This window comes from Excalfactoria chinensis, chromosome 5 (assembly GCF_039878825.1).
Source record: "Excalfactoria chinensis isolate bCotChi1 chromosome 5, bCotChi1.hap2, whole genome shotgun sequence".
Lineage (NCBI taxonomy): Eukaryota > Metazoa > Chordata > Aves > Galliformes > Phasianidae > Excalfactoria > Excalfactoria chinensis.
The window spans coordinates 37,937,885-37,958,567 of NC_092829.1; the positions used below are offsets into that span (position 1 = coordinate 37,937,885).

Sequence of the window (20,683 nt, forward strand, 5' to 3'; positions counted from 1 at the left end):
TGCATGAAAACCTTGGTTAATATTTTAAGTTGTCTTTGCTGTGCTAAATAACGGTGTTGTAACCAAACTGAAGGGTTGTACAGCAAGTTACTGCACACCAGCTATGCTTCATATCCTGGGAACAGCCCCTTACCATAGCATTCTGTTTGCTGTAGGATGTTGTTAGCCTGTGTCTTTACCCACGGAGATATGATTCTTGGTGTAAGTAGAGCACCTATTTCTGGCTGTTCTAAGTCCAGAATTATTCTGGTGTTAATACTAATAATTGTGCCAAAACCAATTTGTATAAGACAGGCTGGAATCGGCTGACCGGTTGTGAATAGCTGTGTCAAACAGTCAGCTGCCTGAAGTAACTCCTCAGTGTTTTATTACTTTGTAGATTGATCTTTTTTTTCTAAAATAACCTATTCAAGTTTACAGTATAGAAAGCAGAGGTGAAAACCTGCGCTAAGACACAAGCACCCAGAATATTTTTAAGAGGATTCCCTTAGTTTTGTTAGAGATTGTCCTTAAATTCATTGACTCCAATTCTTAGAGTTAAAAAATTAGAATTAGACCATTTGATTTTTTTTTTTTTCCCATAGTCATTTCTGTGATATTCCATTGAATTTATTAGTTGTAACTAATATCTTCTCCTTAATTTATTCAGTAGTTTGATCCTCAGCTTCCTTTGCTCACAGTATAAGGACTGATTTGTATCAAAACAAAGGTAGCCATCCAGCTTCTTTTGGTTCTCCTTTGGAAGAGATGCAACTATAATTCAGCTGCCAGCTGTAGGAAGATAATTCTGGTTGATGTGAAAATACAGCAAACTAAATGACATGCAGGAATACTGAGGTTTTGGAAACGTGTGACAGCTGCAGGCTGATCGCAGCTGAAAAGAGTGTTGTTCAAATATTCTTCCTGATACTGTGGATGCTGCCACTTGTGGGGTTGCAGTGATGGATACGTGAGCACTCAGACAACTTCCAGGGCACGGAGTATCAGTATGAACTGTCTGGTGAACTTCCAGAACTGGAGCCAAAATTCTGCCTGAGACCTTGGAATATGTAAGTAATAGAAGTAAGTCATTATGGAATATAGGAAGCGAGATCTGAAGGGTATCAAAGGAATCAGAAGAGAACTGACGTGGGTGTGGGGGTACGAATGGTGGTATGGTAATCCTTGGGAAGACAATGCAACAGAAACAGTTTGCAAACATTTCTGCATTAAAAAAAAAACTCAGAAATGCAAAGGATTTTTTATTATGTATCTAGATGACATTCTGTAAATGATAGATGCAGGATGTAAAACCTGTGTGAACTGTTGTAGAGCACTGCTTTAGCAGGGGGTTGGACTCAATTCCAACCCCTGCAATACTATGATTCTGTGATTCTTTAAAAGCACCTGAGCCAAACTTGGGGCTGGTGTCAGTAGTGTTGTTTCTAGGCATCTATGGACCCAAACCGTTCTACAACAGATCGTGCTGCTGCCCATTTAGACTGAGAGGTTCTTGAGCTTACAGGACAGGTTTTCATGCTCTGTATTTTGTTGAGGTGTGGGTATCATTTAGTACACAATGCAAAAACTAAGCTAGAAAGCACAACTTCGATATCTTTTTTCTTACTGAATGTGTCTGTACATAATGAATTCACTAAGGAAACCCCCTCACACTGGCCAGCTGCTGTATTTGACCCAACAAATTTGAAGCTTGCTCTTTTCTTTTTTTTCTTCTTTTTCCTTTTCTTGCACAATTCCCTTCAATATGCACTGTAGATTACAAACATGCATTTTAGTAATGTGCCATGAAATGTCCTATCTGTGATGGTTCTGAGGATCAGGAAATGAGAGTTTCATTGTTTTAAGGAGAGAGAAAATCACGTTGGAAACTGAAATATCCTGAAGTGGTCACTTGAGATGCAATTTGCTTTTCTTAGTTCAAGTGTTTCATATTATACTTAGATCACTGAATATTTCTGAGATGTTTAAGTACGATGTGTATTTATGCTTGACTAGGTTTAGAATTTCATCTGTAGGATTCCAGTATAGCAGTGGTAGCCTCAGCATGTTTTGTGCATTGTCTCCTGCTTGCTGTGCTGGAAGAAATGAAGCAAAACAGTGAGCATGGACATCAGCTTTGAGATGTGCATTGGTTGGGCAATCTTATGTGGAAATAAAATCAGGAGATGGAATAATATAGAAGTATGTTAAACTTGCACATTATATGTGTATCTGTAGTGTCATGCGCACATTTGGTGAGAGTAAGATGGGTGCAACAGCTGTCGTGAAAACAACACGCACAAATACAGCTCGCAAGAAGAAGAAATGAATGACACTTGTTGCAGGATGTGTGTGTAGACTGCAGACATAGGCATGTGTGTGCCTGGTAAAGATGAGAAAAGCCTCTGGGCTGACAAAGGGAGCGTTTAAGGTGTGTAACAGGGCAGGTGGTGCAGGGAGCTGGTGGCATAGGCTAGGGTTTGGTGTGGCACTGCTGGCCAGCACTGCTATTGAGGAACCTGCTGGCTTGTCCTTGGTGTGCTGTCACTCTGTAGGACCTGCATTCTCTGGGTGTGTTCTTTTGCAGATTTCTATGTCACTGCTTCCTGGCCCACAAACTGATAGGACAGAGTTGGGGTTAAATACAGGAGCAAAAGAAGTTTCCAGGACACCTTATGCCTGCATTTGGAGGTACCGAAAGCCTTTTAATTGTGCAGTATTGGTTATCCATGTGGTGCCTTGGATTTACAGCCAGAGATTAGGAGTTCCTTGTCACTGCACTGGCACCTTCCTCACACCCTTTCCATGACCAGGGTTTCTAGCTATGTGTGTCCTGTCACCAGCTGAAAGACATGCTGCAAAATGCCAGCTGTCTGCTGAAGGTGCTGCCTGGAGCAAAACCTACAACTGCTTGATCTGAGCAGGCTGGTCATGAGGAGCAGCCTGGGGTAAGGTGGGATCGTGATTTATCTGGTGTTTAATGTGGAATTCAGAGAACAGTCTGGAAAACTGGGAACTTGACTCTGTGTGTCCCACAAGACAAGCCTGTGTAAGGCACAGCCCTGCTCATGAATGTGGGTGGCCCCCCATTAGCTGTTAGTGATGGAGTGCTGGTGTGAGGGTTGTGTGGAAAGCAGAGGTACCCGTTAGTAAAAACAGGGCTGGCAGAAAAATGCTCAGGAGGCTGTCTGGCTTACATAGCATAGCTACTGTGCCCAGGCTCCCATAGGTGCTAATTCTCTCAGCAAACTTACAAAAATAAAACCCTGAAAAGGCTCATCCATGCTGAGAACAGCAACTTCATTCAGTGGAAGAAGGAAACTTCGGTCTAAGAACTGTAAGCTCAACACTGCAGGCATTGCTGTCACCCTCAGCCAGTGCAGGGAGCTCCCCAGGCAGTGCCTGTAGCACTGGGTGGATATAGCAGTTCTGAAATGCCTGTCCCACCTCTGTACTGGGCACAGCCTGACCATTTGCTCTTAGCCCATAGCACAGTGTGTTTCTACATGTGGGAGTGTAGCAGTAAAATTCAATCCTGATGAAGGTCTGGCTTAGGGGAGATATAAGCTCATACTGTGGCACCCTTTCATTTAACCTGCTACAGCCTCGTGTCTCCCTCTGAGCCTTTCAGGTACATTCTTGCCTGGCATATTCTCTGAGGAGATTTTTGAGGATTTGAGGAGCTCTGATAATGAGGTGTAGGCTGTGGTGGGCTGTGGTGGCCTGCACGTAGCAGCTGTTCCTGTGGATGCTGGCCTCCTGCAGCTCCCTCATGCACAGATGTGTTAATGCACTGAGGGAAAGCTTCTTGCTGTTCCTGGGGTGGCTGCAGTATCTCTGGTAGCATCTAGATGATTTACTAGTCCACTGAAAACTCTGCAAGACATGCCCCAAAATGAGAAATGTTCTTTTGGGAAACTGGAACTCCCAGGCAAGCATGCTGAAGGCAATGGCACCATGTTCCCATACAGATTTTCTTTGTTTAGCAGTTCTTGGTTCTAGCTATGGTAACAAGTCTACCTTTTTGGAGAAGAGTGATTGATTGAGAGAATGAGCTTCTATTTGGTATCATTTTGTGTTCACAAAATGCAAATATGGGGTCTAGAAAGACCCGTGTCACTGGGACAGATATGGCACCTCTTCAGATTCTGAAATGAGCTCTGGTCATGACTGTTCTCTTTCTTCAAATTACTAGCAAGAAGATGTGCAGGTTGCAACTTGTAGATTTCCATACAGGAAAGGAAGCTGAAGGAAATGGTAGGAGTTTCTGATGCCCTGCCTGAGCTGGGCAGCACTAACCCTGCCTGTAGTCAAGGGTTGGAACTTGATGGTCTGTGGGGTCCCTTCCAACCCAAACCATTCTATGATTCTGTGTCAGCAATGGACTCTGAACATTTGTCTTTGGAAATATGCAGTTGTGTGTACAATCAGCAAGATATTTTTTCCCTTTTTTTCAGCTGCTCAGCTTGATTTGTATTTGTAATTGGACATATCATCCAACCGATGGCAGCCAAAGTAGGGCAGGAACACCTCAATGCACAGGTCATCAATAGCACCATGTCTCATCATTGGTACCTGCCATGTACATACTCTCACCTTTTTTGCTTTCCTCGGGCAGCTAACTTCCTAAATAGATTCAGCATGGGCTAAAGCATCTCTCAGTTCACTAGACTCAAAGGTGGAGATATTTAACTAAACCACAACACGGCAAACACAACCGCTGTGTTCGGAGACTTACATTGAAGTACTGTTGGCAATTCCGTGTGATAGCAAATATTAGCAGTGAGTATCCAGTAACCTGTCTCACTAAATCTTAGCAGTTACGAGTTGTTGCAATTTTGCATGTGCCATGTGGAGGAGGATACAATGGTGGCTCACTTATGCTCACAGTGCTCGAGCGTGTTGGAGTCGTGGCTTCATAAAGTAAACACAGGAGCGCCACAGAGGTGAGAGATCCTGTGTTTGACTTGCACTGTGCTGACCTCCTCTCCAATGCTGATGTAAATTAGAGTCTTATCTGAAATGAATACAGTAAAACATCTTGGGCTCACGTTTTGATTTGTCTTAAAGTTCCAGAATAAGATGTTTATACCTTAATGGTGAAATAATGGTAATTAAAAAAAAAACAAACAAAAACAAAACAAACATATCCCAAGTCCCCAGACATCTTTATTTTGGGTAATAACATTTCTTTATGTTGGAACTTAAAGCATTCACATTGAGAATTCTTCAATTATTTTTTTTGCTCCATGGGGAAATCAGAGCAATTTCAGACTTGACAAAGAACCACCACAAAACAGCCCATTCCCTCTGCCATCCTCTTCCTACCCTCTGAAGGAGGAAATATTTGTCTCATGAAGTCTTTCTGTGAGTACTTCTGTTAGTGGGAGAGGCAGAAGGGGTTCTCAATCAGCCTCTTTAATAGTATAGTAAGAATATTGTTCCTTGGTGAGTCCTACACTGGCGTGAATTGAAATAAGCACCTCTTTTGGGCGCTTTTGCAGGAACGCTTGTAAATTCTGATGATGTTAAACTCATTTTATCCCTGGAGATACTGTAATTTGTGTCACCATTGAAGGCAATACTGTTTCGGAGACAATCTGCTAGTCCTTGTCCAGAAATAGTGATTTTTACCTTATGCCCTGAAATCTGTGTTTTCCGGGCGGCACGTTTCACAGACCTTGCTTGAGGAGCTTACTCCCCTTCCCCACAGATACTGCCCTCTGGCAATCATAGCTTTTCTAAGTGTCTAGAATGAGAAATATTTTTGCAGCAGATTTATACCCGAGCAGACTAAAATTCTTTAGCTAGAAAGCAAGAAAAAGAGAGCAGGTCCAAGATTTGTGTGACTCCTTTCAGGACTAGGAGCTCCACCGTGTGGCAAGGAGTTTCCAAATATCCTGTACTCCACCATGCCCAGAAACTTCAGTGTCCACTCTCAACCTGTCACCCAAAGATAGGATTTAGGATTCCTTCTGATGTGTAATGTGCTCCTTGTCCATTGATTGTCCATCTGTACTGCTCGCTGTGAGTGGATAGGCCTTGGTGGACTATCCTTTTCTAGTTGATGTACTTATGGAAGCCTTTCTCCTCATCTTCTGGTTCATTGTGGGCACCTCCCTGTGGATACAGTTATTTCTGAGAATAATTCAGTAGTTTAGAAATAAAGGAAGAGGGAGAAAATGACAACCTATTGTTTCATGCCTGCAGCAATCTATGGGTAAATATTTAAAACTTCTTGCTGCCAAGTTAGAATCAGTTCAGTAAACTACTTCCATGACTGTAGCTAGGCATAGATGTCATTCTGGGTGTCATGTATCCCCATTCTATCTACACTAATGTTCAAGGTGTTGACTCAAGGAAAAATCTGACCAGCTGCCTTATGATTAATTAGCCCCACAGATCTAAAAGCAAACACTAATCTATTAAGTTTCCCAGGGTAATGTATACATTAAGCATTGAAAAGGCTGTGCCTGGTTGCCACTGCTCTAGCAAACACCCCAAGGGGTTTGTGTTCGTACTGATATTTTGTGTACAAAGGAGTGGGTTTTCACCATGCTGGGAAGAAGGAGTATTGCCCAGAGAACAATCTGCTTGAAATCCCCCATCAGCAAGGCATCATGCTTAACTGTGCTTAACCAGCAGGTGCTTAACTGGACAGAAATGGATTGTTGTATTGGAGTATTTAGACCAAGAATGGGCTCCTTTGTGTCCAACAAACATAGAAAGATTGCTGGCTCCTCTCATCACTGGGGCTTTGTAATGGCTGCTGTGCGACCCTTTGTCCTTTGGGCTGAAGAAGGTGAGAAAATCACTGACCAGACCTGGAAAATATGTGGGGGTGAAAACAATGCTCCTCTCTGTTGGAACAAATGCTGTGCAGTTCTTGCTGTTGCACTGGCTGCTTTTCAGCATCTTAGATACTCTGCTGTGTAGGCGTTGTAAGCCCCAGTGATTGTGAAAATATCTCTCAGCTTCAGGTTGGATATTAGGAATAATTTCTTCTCATAAAAAGTGGTTGGGCACTGGAATGGGCTGCGTGGGGAGGTGGTGGAATCACTGTCCTTGAAGGTGTTCAAGAAACATGGAGATGTAGTACTTAGGGACGTGGTTAGTGGGCTAATATGATGGTAGGTGGGCAGTTGGACTAAGAGATCATTTCCAACCTTAATGATTCTGTGATTCCCCTAGTGTGGGGAGTCCATAGGCCCTTTGTGGGGTGACAGTTTCTTTCTTTCCTTCAAGAAATCAGCCAAAGCAGACTCAGAATACTGCAGCATGTGGGTAGGGAGAATGCTGTTCAGCCTAGTCGCTCTTGCAGGTGCACTCTGATGCTTTGGTTTTTGCAGGATGTAGTCAAGCTCTACCAGGTCAGGGCCTGGTGCGAGGCCCAGTGCAAGTTAGTGCAGTGCCCTGTGGTTCTTCAGCCTCCATCAGCAGTGGCATTCCTGTATGCTCTGCTGCTCCTTGGTCCCTCTGTGTCAGGAGAGAGAAAATCGTGTTTGTGTGCTGTGCAATGACTTGCATGGCTTTCACCTTAACAAGATCCCTCCTATATCTTTAATGACCTGCATGTAAAATTTATGGTGTGGAAAGCCCCGGCAGCAGAGACGGCCTTCACACCCAAGCTGCCTTTGGCGGGCAGGAGGGAAGTGAAATCCACTGAGATTTGGGAACTATGAATGATGCAGTTATGGCCAGTGTTTGGAATATACATGTAGCTTACTTCAAAACAAATATTTGCAGCTCAATTCCAGTGCTAGTGTGTCTCGCTATGTTTTTAAACTGGCCCTTTCAAAATTTTCTTCCTGCACAGCATATCTAGAGCTGAGTGCAACACCTGATGGGGAGAATGTCTCCTGCCCCCTCCAGTTTCCTGGCTGCCTGCCCAGGGGGAGTTCCTGAAGAAAGCAGAGTGAGGGACACTGTGGGGGAGAGGTATGGGAATGGCTTTTTGCTTGGGAAAAGCAAAGCTCTGTGGTGTCTTCAGCTCCTCAGAGAGCTTGGAAATACCCAGTGGCTAACCAGCTCTTATAAAAACAAAAAAAGCTATTTTTTCGGTATCCAAATCGTCAGAGAATTGTTGGAGTTGGATGGCCAAAAGGCCATCTAGCCCAACTGCCCTGTAATGAGCAGGGACACCTACGCCAGATCAGGTGCTCAGAGCCACATCCAACCTGACCTTGAATATCTCCAAGGACGGGACATCCACTGCCTCTCTGAGGCACCTGTTCCAGTGCCTCACCGCTTTCACTGTAAAAAACATTTTCCTTGGAATTCCTGTTATTTGCCTGAATGTGCCGAAGCTGGCTGTTAAATAGCCTGCATTGATGGATGGGATCATTTATTTTTGCACATGAGTTATTGATGTCATTTTCTTGAGCTCTCCATGGCCCCAGTCCCTCCTCTGGAGCCCAGCCCTTTCCTCTATAGTTTTGTCTTTTTTTTCTGGGCTTATATGCCTCATTCCACGATTCTTGCTCGCTGTTTCCTCTGTTTCTGTGGCATTGTGCCACTCTGTCCAATTCCTTTTCAGCTTTCTGGGGCATAGCAAAGACTAACATATCACTTCTTTTTAAAATCAATGGAAAGGGCTGGGAGCCGACCCACTTCTTGCTACGCCTCCCTGTTCTTTGTGTTTCATCCAGTGAGGAGATGAAATGAGGGTGTGAAACAACTCAGCAGCTCCTCTTTCCTTACACTGGTGAAGCTGCTACTGTGACTGGGTTCTAAGCCCATAAAAACAGCTGTAAAGTAGGAGTAAAGAGTTGTTTGCTAACTTAATAGGCAGGTTGTAATCTTGGAGCTGTAGTGTGTGGGATGCTTTCCGTGTTCTACCTGCTCTTGCAGCTTCATTCTTCTTGCTGCAAACCAGAGATGAAGGGGCATTTGCTAATAAACCAGGTAGGATGCCCCTCCAGCATGGAGCCCTTATGTGACTTTTACTTGTCCCATCCCTGGAGATGCTTAAGGTCACATTAGGTTGGGCCCTGGGCAGCCTGGTTTGGTGGGTGCTGACTCAAACCTCCATGGCTGGGGTTTGGTTTGGGTTGGCTTTAAGATCTCTTCCAACCTAAACCCCTTTGTGATTAAAACCACCTCCTGGTTTTAGTGGTAGTCCTTTCGTTTTCTTCTGCACTCCCTTGCTTTTGGAAGAGTGCCGACAGGGTCATACATCTCTATTTAATCAGGCGAGGGAGCGTCAGGCAGCTCTCCCAGGGACAAATCAGGTGTGTTTAACTCCTCGATGCGTGTACCCATAGCAGGACAGTGTTCCTGTTGCCTGATGAGCCAAGTCAGCACAGGGAGAAAAAATTACAACCCCTTCAACCTGCTGGCCTAGTCCTCCAGAGCAGATTGTTCAGTGGGTGCTCGTGTCAGCTCCCATGTAGCAGCCTTTCTGTGAGGCTGTGAAACAGTCTGTGTTTCATTGCATACTGTGCTCTCATCTGCTCTCTCTGCACCTCGCAGAGGTGATGCGAGGAGCAGCTGAGCTCCGATGCAGCTGCCGTCCCTTTTTGCTGTGAGATGCTGGACAGCTGGCCCAGCGCTGGGGCTTCCAACAGGAGCCCGGAGCGGTGCTGGCGGCATTGCCTGCGGCTCACCCTGCAGTCAGAAGAGGCAGCGGGGAGGAACGGCACTCATTATTCCCTGAGCATGAGCTACTTGCGCTGCGTTTGCAACGCGTCGCGCTGAGCCTTGGCGGGGCTGGAGTACCTGCTGGGCTCTCCACGTCACGGCGCTTGGGCTATAAAGCGCAGGCAGCGCATCGCCTCCCGCTCCGGCTCTGCGGGAGCTGCACACCAGCAGCAAGATGTTCTATTCGGGTGTTCTGACGGAGCCGACGAGGAAAGAAGTGGAGATCCGGGAGGCCGCCTCGCTGCGCCAGCAGAGGAGGATGAAACAGGCGGTGCAGTTCATTCACAAGGACTCTGCGGACCTGCTTCCCCTGGATGGGCTGAAGAAACTGGGGACTTCCAAGGACACTGTAAGGTTTATCACATTTCCTGAGAGCAAACAGGGTCCTGAGGAAGTTTTAGGGCAGGGGGAGGGTTATTTTTTCATGCTGTTTTACTGTTAAAAGGATGAGTTCTTGCTTGGGGAAATTGGTATAGGAATGTATGTGAAGGAGAGGGAGTAGGAATGCAATGCTGGGTATCCCCAGGGGCTACTGTTCGCCAGTAGTGCTTTCAGATGTCTGTGCTGGGAGCTGAAAGCTGTATAATTTTTGGCATTTACACAAATGTCAGAAAATGAGATGCTGCTTTCTGTACAAAAATCCCCTCGGAAGCAGAATAAATCAAAATGGCTTCATACCATACATACATATATATTGACCTGTGATGCAGATGTACGTGCAACGTGATCATAAAAGGCTCCTAGGGATGCAGCAGTACTTATGGATATCCAACTGTCAGACTGCACTTTGATAGTGGCTGATGCACATCTGCTGATTTTCATGAGGAAACTCAGTTCTTAGTTTTAAATATATACATATGTCATGATCCCTGTGATCCTGTGGCTGATACACCACATCCTCCATCATGTCCAGGGACTGCAGAGCTCCTGTGAATACTGATGTGCGCAAATGTTGGAGCTTTCCTTCATGGGAATTGTTCTTAAATGTAAGAGCAAAAGTTCTGATGTAAGAAGCAAAGTCTAGGAAACAAAATCCTACTGCGGAAATCTCCTTTGCTTCTTTAAATGTTTGCCCTAATTCTTGCAAAATTCTTGCATCTTGCAAGAAACTATATGTATATATATGTATACACACACATTTATATATGTATATTTCAGTAGTAGATATATGTTTGTTGAAAAAGATGGATCCTTACTTTTAGTGGGTTGATACTATTCCATCACAGCCTTTCTGCTCAGCTGGCTCAGTCTCAGCTCAGGGTGAGATGAGCTCAATGAGCGTGCTGTTCTCTGCATTGCTGCCTAGAAGTGATTTTTGCCCTCCCAAATGCTCTGCAGTTGTAGGGAGCCATAGCTCCTGGCTGGAGGAGGGCTTGAAAGGAGCCATGCCAAGTCACATAGAGCTGCAGTTATCTGTCGGGGAGCTACGCAGTTACTTTCAGAGCATGATAGCATGGTTATTGCTGCTATCTGTGGAGCCCAAACAGCTTGTCACAGCTCATGTGGGGCTGGAACCTAGGGACTTCTGCCACACTTGGGTGAGAAGCACAACAGGTAGCAGGAGGCAGGGGTACTAAGACATGAGGTCATTTTCCCCACTGTCCCCAGGACCAGGCTTGGCCCCAGCTCTGCAGTCAGCAGAGCTCCTTGCTGTGGCTGCTGGGGTCCCATCAGTGTCATGGCTTTGTTTTCAGTGCAGAGAGGCACCATTGCTCATGTCAGGCCCAGGGCAGTGGGTGGCTCCTGATCCCCTCCATGTCCTTGGTGGAGGCATGTGGCCTGTCCCCAGCTCCTCTGACTGTGGCATGTCTCCATCCAGAATGGGATAAGAGCTGAGCTGACATGGGCCAATCCTCTGCAAAGCTACCACGGCCACAGCAGGGGACAGTGGACACTTGGCCAGGGATTGTCCTGAACACAGTCTCAAGCTCCATGCCACAGAGAAGGAATCTGCAAAGTGGCAGCACCAGCACACACTCATCCCATTTGCAGCACCAGAGAAGACATAAGGTCATGCTGGTGCTGTGAGCTTTAGACCACTGCCATGGGTCATATCACAGCAAAGCAATGTTGCCAGCACTGTACATTTCCAGAATGGCAGTGCATATACTGCTTTGAGAGAACCCGGCACGGCCATGGGCATGTTATAGGAGATGTCATAAAACCACTGCGGTTGGAAAAGACCACTAAGATCTTCTAGTCCAACTACCAACCAGACACCACTGTTCCCACTGACTTATGTCCCTGAGACTTACATGTTTCTTGAACATCTCCTGGGACAGTGACTCCACCACCTCCCTGGGCAGCCTGCACCAGAACACAATCCTGGAGGAACAGGGGATCCCTGAGGCTGAGGAAGAACTGATGGAAACAGCAGTACACACCTTACTGTGGAACTGCTTTGAGAAGTGGTTTTCCATCAGCCTCAGCAGGAGAAAGGAGGCAGCATCTCACAGGTGTGGGGACGGATGGGCCTGTCTCTGGGGTGGCTGCTTGCAGTGAGGGTTGGTGATGAGTGCCTGGGGATGCAGAGCTGAGGATGGCTGGCCCGGCACAGGTGGTGGCTGGGGAGAGGACAGATTGAGGAGAGCCAGGGAAAAAAGGGGGAAGGGAAAGCTGCTTCCCTGGTATCTTTTGTGATTTGTTTTCCTGCTACAGCATGCTGAATATTTCTTCTCTGCCCTTCCAACTTGTGTAGATTATTTTCTGATTTACAGCCCTCCTGCTTCTTGTCCAAGAGGCACTGGCTCATTCTGACGCAGGAGGTCTCTCCTTTCCCACGGGGCTCACAGAAGCTGTCTGCTTCCTCCTGACTTGAGCAGAAGCACAGGGGCAGTCAGCCCCAAGGGCCAGGCATCCAGATTCCCCTTTGTTCAAGGCAGAGCTCCGAGCCCTGGCCATCAGCAGTGACCAGCTCTGTCCAAGCGCATACGCTGCTGACCTAATGTCACCTCCTTTCAGGGGGAGACTTATACTGGCTAACAGTGGTGATGAAGGCTCTGTGGCCTGCATTGGTCCCTCAGAGATGCACCTCCTGTGCAGATGTGTACCTCTGACTGGTGAGGGGAAGGAGGGGCTGGCATCTGTCTGACTTTTTTCTTCACCTGAGTGAGACTGCTGTGACAGGCCTTGTCAACCCTAGTTCCCGAAGCCCAAATAGTGAGATGCTGCCAAAGACACACACACTGCAAGCTGCAGTGACGTACTTGTTTATAAATTAGAGAGGAACAAAGCTGGACTGAGTTATTTATGGCTTTGACAGACGGCGGTAAATAGGTTCAGCAACACCAGGTGTCTCCGCTCATTTCTTTTGGGTTTCTACTCTGACTTTTCTGGGGACTGCAGGTGTTTGCAAGGTCTCAAGGATGGAAAGGGAGATATTTTATGAAAAAAAATCTTGGTTTGTGTTTATGTATTCCTGAATGATGGGAGGAACTAACCTACTTTTTTTGTATGTGCATAGTGGTACGTAGCACTTTGTTCTTCTATAAAGCACTCAGCAGCTTTGTGAGACATGTAGAAAGGCAGCACCAATAAACTGGATGACTTGGCACACTAGTCCTGTGTGCACTGCTGACCTAAGTCTTCCCTCCCATAAAGGGTCTAACTGCAGGTTTTCAGCAAAATGCACTTTTGCAAATGTTCCCTGGCATATTATTTGTTCGCCATGTTCATATCCACCACTTGAGTCATCTCTGTGACTAACACCCCTCACTCTGCTGTGCGCAAGATTCAAGGGAAACACAAGCTGAAGTGAACTGATAGCCTGAGACAGAACAGTGCTGCAGGGAACCTTTTCAATCCCTTCTAGGAGATTATTTATGTAGTGGAGCACAAGGAGGCCACATTTGCCCCCCTTGGTGACAGAATGCACTGCAGCTTTCAGAAGAACACGCATCAACAAAATCGGTGGTGCAACTCATGTTTGCTGGATGTTGGGTGTTTTTCTTACTGTGATGGATCCCAGAAAGGCATCATGAATCTAGGGCTTAAGAAAGCCCAATAGTACACCTGTAGGTGAACTTGGAGTAAACAATGTGTTGGTTGAAGTCAAGGGTAGGTGGCAGCTAGAATAACAATGAATGTGTCGTGACTTCAAAGGGCTCTGGCAACGTGAGTTAGGCTGGCCATGTCAGAAGAACACCCAGACTGTTCTGAGTGATGGCCATGCAGAAATGCTGGTCAGTCCCAGATACATCTTGCCAGGGCTGGGTGCGAGGCAGTGACTGATGAGTGAAGGGCAGGCTTCCATCCAGTGGGCTCTTTATCCAGGTATTTATCCATTATATCCTCTATGCAAGATATGCTTTTGAGTGTGCCAGTCAGACACAGCATCTCATGTTAAGTGACAAATTGCATGCAGAAAAACAGTGAGCTTATGTGTCCCAGTAGCCACTGATGTTTTTAACGCATACCTATTCTCATCACTCAAGTCCAGCCTGACCACTGGTGCTATGCCAACAGTGGGATCTGAAGCACCAGTTATTTTAGGAGATGCCAAGTTGCATTAGCCTCCTGTGAGCACTGTTATTTAACATGCTGCCCAAGATTTGTTACAGATGAGGCATTGCGTGAGGGCGTGTGCTGGCTAATTTGGGGAACTACGGCACCAGGCTCTCAAAATTATCCTAATTCCATTGAAATTCCTTCAGTGCTTGTGGTCTGCCAGTTTAGATGCTTCTGCAGATGTCTGTAAAATGGACATATTTCATTTGAGTGCAAGAAATTTAAGAATGAGAGAGTAGAAAGGTCTTATGTGGACAAATGAAAATGACAAGGAAAAGAAAGCATGGGGGGAGGAGAGGGGGAAGGCTCAGCCAGGCGGAGAAGTGAGCAGATAATCAAGTGGAGTCATTTCACCTCCAGCAGTGTATGTGCATCCATCCATGATGAGCATTAAATATAAAACAGGCATTTGGGAAAGCAGTCGGAGGAGATACTGAGAGGCAGTGTGCTTCTCTCCAAGAAAAGAATAGTTTTCTTTAGTTAAAGCCAGATTAGCCAGGGCTGGCATGTAAACAAATGGGTGCAGCCCAGCAGGTATCAACATAGTCTGGAAGTTTGGAAAGTTCCCAGTTATCGTGAGAAGAGACAGCCTGGCTGTGAGAGTGGGGCTCACAGGCACTGGAGGAGAAAGCAGGCTGGTTCGCAATGTCACTGCATAGCATCCCCCTGACTTTACCCTGCTCTTCCTTTGTGTGTCCTTAAAGCAACCACACAACATCCTGCAGAGACGCCTGATGGAGACAAACCTATCAAAGCTGAGAGGCAGCCGGGCCAGCTGGGCCTCGAAGAGTGATGCTCCAGCACAGAGCAACAGGCTGAACCAAGCCAAACTGGGGAGCTCCAGGAGCGTGGAGGATGAGGAGCTCCTGGTGGTGAGCTGCCAGGTAACTTTCCCCACCCTGCTGCTTCCCCTTTCCCCCCCCATTTTATTTTTGATAGCCTCACAGCCGGATTCTCATGTCCTGGGGTTGATGCTGGTGACCCACTGGGTCTCGTGCATGTGGCAGTGTGTCCTGAGCCACAGCTTGGAGGGAACAAGCAAGGGATGGGCTGGTGTGAGGAAACCCTGGTGTTCCTGCAGTCTTCCTTCCCTCCTGCACCTCTCTGCTTGCTTTCCACAGTGTGCTGGGAAGGAGTTGAAGGCTGTGGTGGACACTGGCTCACAGCACAACCTGATGTCAGCAGCCTGCCTGGATCGGCTGGGGTAAGGATCTGCTGTTGCGGCACCAAATACAACCTGGTTATTTTTAAATGGCCTTGCAGGGAGCTGGGATGGAAAGATACTTGTACCAAACCAGTCAGCTTCTGAAAGCACCATTCAGAGTTCTGAATGCACTTGTATTTTTTCAGTGCCTGTCTGTGCTTCTGCTAAAAGAACCAAAGTTCTCTCTGGCTGCTCCCAGGAACAGGCTTCTCCCTGCTGAAGGGAAAGGAAAGGGATGTTAGGAATGGTCTGATAGTTGTTGGCAGCAAAGCTCCTGCTGATCTCAGAGAGTGGAGACAGGCACTGGGGAGTTTTGGTCTCTTAATTCCGATGCAGTCACTGCTTTTTATCACTAACTTGCAATGACTGTGTAAAAAGCAATTGCACTTGCTGCCTGAGTACTGCTGCACAGCCATAGGTGAAAGACACCTCTTCTGTCAAAACTGTAATTGCTTATTTGCACAATAGCAGTTGGAATGTGGCTGCATTTACTACAAACTGTGAAGCAACTCCGTCTAGCTTATCAATTAATAGCAGTGCAAGTGGAGAGGTCTCATCCCTGCAGGACATCACATCGGTTCCTCAGTGTGTCCCAGCTGTGTGCTGGTGGTCTGTGATGGCCTGCATGCTGCTCACATTACTTGTGCAGATCCTGTGTTATTTTTGCAACACTGCTGCCTTTCCCCAGCTTCCTGCTGCTCCCTTGCTGTTTATATTTTGAGGTGACAGAAGCTGAAGGTAGATTAACCAAGCAGCTTAAAACCAGAGCTTTGATGCTGGGCTTTTCTGCCTGTGCCATGGTGGGCCCTGTGTGACACCAAGCATTGCTCCAGCACACCTTGCTTCGAAGCAGCTCAACACATGCAGCTGTGATAGAATATGAGTCCAACTCCAATTCTGGGGCACAGAAGAAAGAGATGTGCTGAGGGCACAGGGGGAACAGAACAAAGCCAGAGTGTGTGTCTTCCCTGGAGCTGTAGAGAGATTCTGGGAAATGACTGCCCCCATAAAGACATTCCAATTCACCTGGGGCCAGAAGAAGCCAGCTCAGGGTCTGGGAGCACCTGAACTCCTCGTTGGTGTGCTCCTGGTAGCAATTACAGGCCAGCCTCTAAGTGAAGAGCTAGAGGGGATCTGGACTGTTCTCTTGGCTGCCTCTACTGGTCCTAGTGCTGTGCTCAATGATGCAGGTGATCCCAGACTCAGCGCTGGCTTCTCTGCCTCTGAACAGTCAGGACTAAACACAGCCTCTATCTGAGAGAGACATTACTGCCTCTGACCAGTTCCCCATCAGATTCCAGTTCAGTTTAAAAGATGAACCAAAGTCACCATAGCTCTTGGGGTGTAGAAAGAAGAAATCTCTGTTCTTGAGATATCCCTGACAACCCTTGTCTTCTTTTCTTGGGCTAAATATATTCTATGTGTCGCAGCCTCCATTGCAGCGAGCCAGCTCTGCTATCTATCTGCACATAAGATTACTCTGTCCTGGCTGTAAGGCACAGGGATGGTGCCACTTCTTGGGGAAAGACAGAAAAGAAGGGGCAGAACAGCACTGCAGACCTGCTAAGAGATGGCTTCTGATGGCAGCCTGCAAATAGGAACAAGCAGAGAGCACTCCATGACAGAGTACCCTTCAAATGCAGTTTGTTGCTTCCCGAAGGGGCTGACCCATGATTGTTTCATGTCAGAAGTGTGTTCACCATGCAGGTTAAGGGAACGCCTGGAAGTGCTCCCCGGTGAGGAGGAGGAGATCTCATTGCCACACAGCCAGCGGGTGATCGGCCGCATTGACCGCCTGGTGCTGGTGGTGGGAGCACTCCGCGTGGAGTGCGCAGCACTCGTCGTGGGTGAGTGCCGTTCTGGGTATGGGCCCTGCTGGGTTACCTCAGGGAAAGCATGGAGCCTTGGGAATGCAATACGGTTCAAGTAGAATTGAATTGCTCCCCTTCAGAGTAATTTGGTCCATTTCTAGAGTGGGTCTTACTTAGCAAGGCAGCCATCAGGGAAGGATGGAGATACAGAAAGCCAGGGGAGATGGTGCTGACTGTATAAATACAAATGTTCCTGTTTTTCAGAAGACAGTGAGAAACCCTTGTCCTTTGGCCTGCAGACACTGAAGTCTCTAAAGGTAAAGGTTTTCCTACAGAGATTTTGTTCAAGATGGAGATCACTCAATTGCAGCTTTCCCTCTTACATGAAGGCATTTATTATTTGCAGTGTGTCATAAACTTGGAGAAGCGCCATATTGTTCTGGGCAAGACGGAGAGGGAGGAAATCCCATTTGTGGACAGTGTTGGCGCAGGGGCAGGAGAGCAGTAAGTGTGCTGGGGAGTGGGGCTGTGGGAGCAGGGGACCTTGCTGCAGGGAGCAGGGCTGCCAGCCACCAGCTCAGGCTGCCCAGAATCCCATCCAACCCAGCCTTGAGCACCTCCAGAGATGGGGGACCCACAGCCCCTCTGGGCAGCCATGCCTCTGAGTAAAGAACTCCTTCCTAACACTCAACAAAAATCTCCCTTCTTTTAGTTTAAAGCCATTCTCCCTTGTCCTATCACTGTCAGACTGTGTAAAATATCAGTTCCCCTCCTGCTCATAAGCTCCCTTCAAGTACTGGAAGGACAGAATGAGGTCTCCCCAGAGCCTTCTCTTTTCTCTTCATCTTCTCTACCGGAGCCCATGGGTTTTCCAGCGGCATTTTCCAGCTTCTTCTGTTTTTCATCTGGTAACTATTGCACAGTAAAGGGAGTATCTGCAAAAACATGCATAAGGAAGTGTCTCTGAGTGCGTACTGAGGTCATTAGGAGGACTCCTTGAGCACTGCTATGAGAATATTCCCAAACAAACATTTTTCCAGAAAATATTTACAAAGAGCAGCAAACAACCCCATGTGGCTGTTTTAAAAAGCGCAGGAGAGACCTTGCCTAGAGGTAGTGGCACTGCCTCTTCTTCCCACTTTGCCCCCGGCTGCTGTAGCTGCATTTTTCTGTCCCTGCAGGAAGATGAATCTGTGCTGCCCACCCTATGGGTGACTACTCTGGTGTGCCTTGGGCTGGCTGTGGGACACAACATGGGCTGCTTTCCCATCTCCTTTGAAATACAAATGAGAGAGGATTCCAGCAGTTCTGTCACAACTGTAGCTATGACTTATTTCTTGCTGCTGCATTCAAGGCAATTTTTTTTCTCATGCAAAAACAGATTATATTAAGTATATTTTCCTTCCTGTTTCAGCACTTTGGAAGCATAGAGAAAAATGGAAATGTCATCCCCACACGAGAGCTCAACATCAAAGAAATTCACTGCAGCTGTTCCAAATGAAACAGCAATGCGCTGCTTGAAAATATTTATATGAGGCTACGGCTTGAGTATAGCTAAATGAAACCTGTTCAGTAGCCAGTTCCTTAGAGATATTGTCATGTTTATCTTTGGGTTTTGAGAAACAAATGTGTGCTTATTTTCTGGACTTTTCTATAGTGCTCTCTTTATTACGAACAGTTGGGAAAACCTTAGAATTTCTTCTGGTGAGAAAAATAATTTTTATAGTAGCCTCCTATGAGTAATTGTACTTAGCAGTGATTAGAGGCTATCAGAATGAAATTTTTATTAATGATTTTTCCAGAGGCTAAGCATTTATATTTGCTTAATTGATATTGTCACATTCAAAGAGCCATTACCTACGGGTTACTCATAGTATAGTAACAATGCTAATGCCATCTATGAATTATCGTACATCCTGTTAGCCGTGGCATTGCTGCTGTGTAATTGGGGACACAACTGCTGGCTTGATGAGAAGGAGCAATCACTAAATTACCCACGGGTAAGGCCTCTGCAAGGCTGCATGGTTGTAGCACAGGAGTGCTGCTTGGAAGGGCTCAGGGGTATGCTCTGCAGACGCATGCATGGAATTAGCTCAGAGCATCCTCCAGTACCTGCTGCATGGCTGTCCCCTCCACTGGGAAAGTCCCTAAAGGGCTCTTCGTTACCTTCTCAGTAGGAGTAGGCAGGGAAATTAATCATTGCACCATGCCCCAAAGAAACAAATGAGCACAAAATCACATTGTCACCATCCCTGGAGGTGTTCAAGAACAGGGTAGATGTCATATGGAGTGGCATGGGTTGGTGGGCATGGTGGGAATGTGTTGATGGTTGGACTAGATGATCTTAGTGGTCCTTTCCAACCTTAATGATTCTATGATTCTATGGAAGAGAGCAGATGGAGTGCCTCACAGGTCCACTGATGAACCATGGCTCTGCTGGCTCTCCCAGCCCGTAAAACATCAGCACCCTGGCCCAGCGCTTCTTTGTGTTTGGGGCTCCAGTTGTACTTCAGTGTTGCTGACAGGAATGCCACAGTTTCATACCTATTTAGAAACCACCTGGGATTCTACAATACTAACCTTGACTTCCCTCAGGGCAAGTGGGAATTTCTGTGGGACAAGTACTCCATTTGGCATTGCTATGCCATAGCACCAAGGTGGTTGGTTGCTACTTCATGGGCTGACTGCTTGGAAACCAGAACAAAAGTAGCATACTGCTTGGAGGAGCTTGACTTGCTGCAGAAACAGCTTTCTGAATTTTAAAAAGCTAATGGGAATTAATGACAGCCATCTGCTGAAGGGGCATCTTTAAAATGCAGTAATACCCTCGTGAAGTTCTGCACCCACTCATGTGGAACAGTGAGCCCACTGCAGGCAGATCTGCACTGGCTGTGTGCTGTGGCAGTGGGAGGGCAGCTCCTGCAGCACTGCCCCACTGGCCAGTCCTAGCTGTGCCCATGGCACATTCTAAGCCTGTGGTAGCATTGCAGCTGGAGCTTCACCGCCTGCAGTGGGCTCAAACCTCTTTTCAATATTGAGTATTACTACCAAATCCAGAGTATCTGAATTTTGAGCTATTTTCTATTTTGGTGGTAAGTTTCAGTGCTTTCTCTACATACAGTATTTTATATAACACAGCTCTATGTACATATATACATGGTTGAGCTGCCCAGGGCAGTCCCACCGATGTGCTGCTGAGAGAATTCACTAAATATGAAATATATTTGATTATTTTATATGCTATGAGTTTGGTATTTTGGTACTTCTTTCTGTGCTTATTACTGTGCTAAATGTCAAATTAAATCTAAATAAAGTTTAATTGTTATTGCTGTTTATTTGCTTGTACCCTGGATACGGTAATTATTTGCCTTCACTGCACTTACCTACTGAGAATAGAGTTCATTTAAATCTTTTCCTGATGGGGTTTTGTGATGCTTTTGTGATTGTCGGGAATTGATTTCACACTGCATGGAGTCCAGCAGCACAAAATGGGTGGGTGAAATGGCACACAGCATGTTCATGGTGAAGCAGGAGCATTTGGAGG

General features: G+C 46.5%; 1 protein-coding gene across 3 annotated transcripts; it reads left to right on the forward strand.

Moving 5' to 3' along the window:
• Positions 1-9,340: 9,340 nt before the first annotated feature.
• NRIP3 (nuclear receptor interacting protein 3) lies at positions 9,341-20,474 on the forward strand. Of its 3 annotated transcripts, XR_011903825.1 has the most exons (8): positions 9,343-9,967; positions 14,829-15,008; positions 15,246-15,328; positions 17,036-17,175; positions 17,404-17,456; positions 17,546-17,643; positions 18,554-19,990; positions 20,151-20,474. XR_011903825.1 is itself a non-coding variant. In XM_072338859.1 (7 exons), the coding sequence occupies exons 1-7, from the start codon at positions 9,794-9,796 to the stop codon at positions 18,567-18,569; spliced, it is 744 nt and encodes a 247-aa protein (XP_072194960.1). In that variant the 5' UTR covers positions 9,341-9,793; the 3' UTR covers positions 18,570-20,474. The 3 variants fall into 3 exon arrangements, 2 of the variants coding, with proteins under 2 accessions (XP_072194960.1, XP_072194961.1); XM_072338859.1 differs by having other exon boundaries at positions 9,341-9,967; positions 18,554-20,474; XM_072338860.1 differs by having other exon boundaries at positions 9,653-9,967; positions 17,407-17,456; positions 18,554-20,474.
• Positions 20,475-20,683: the final 209 nt, after the last annotated feature.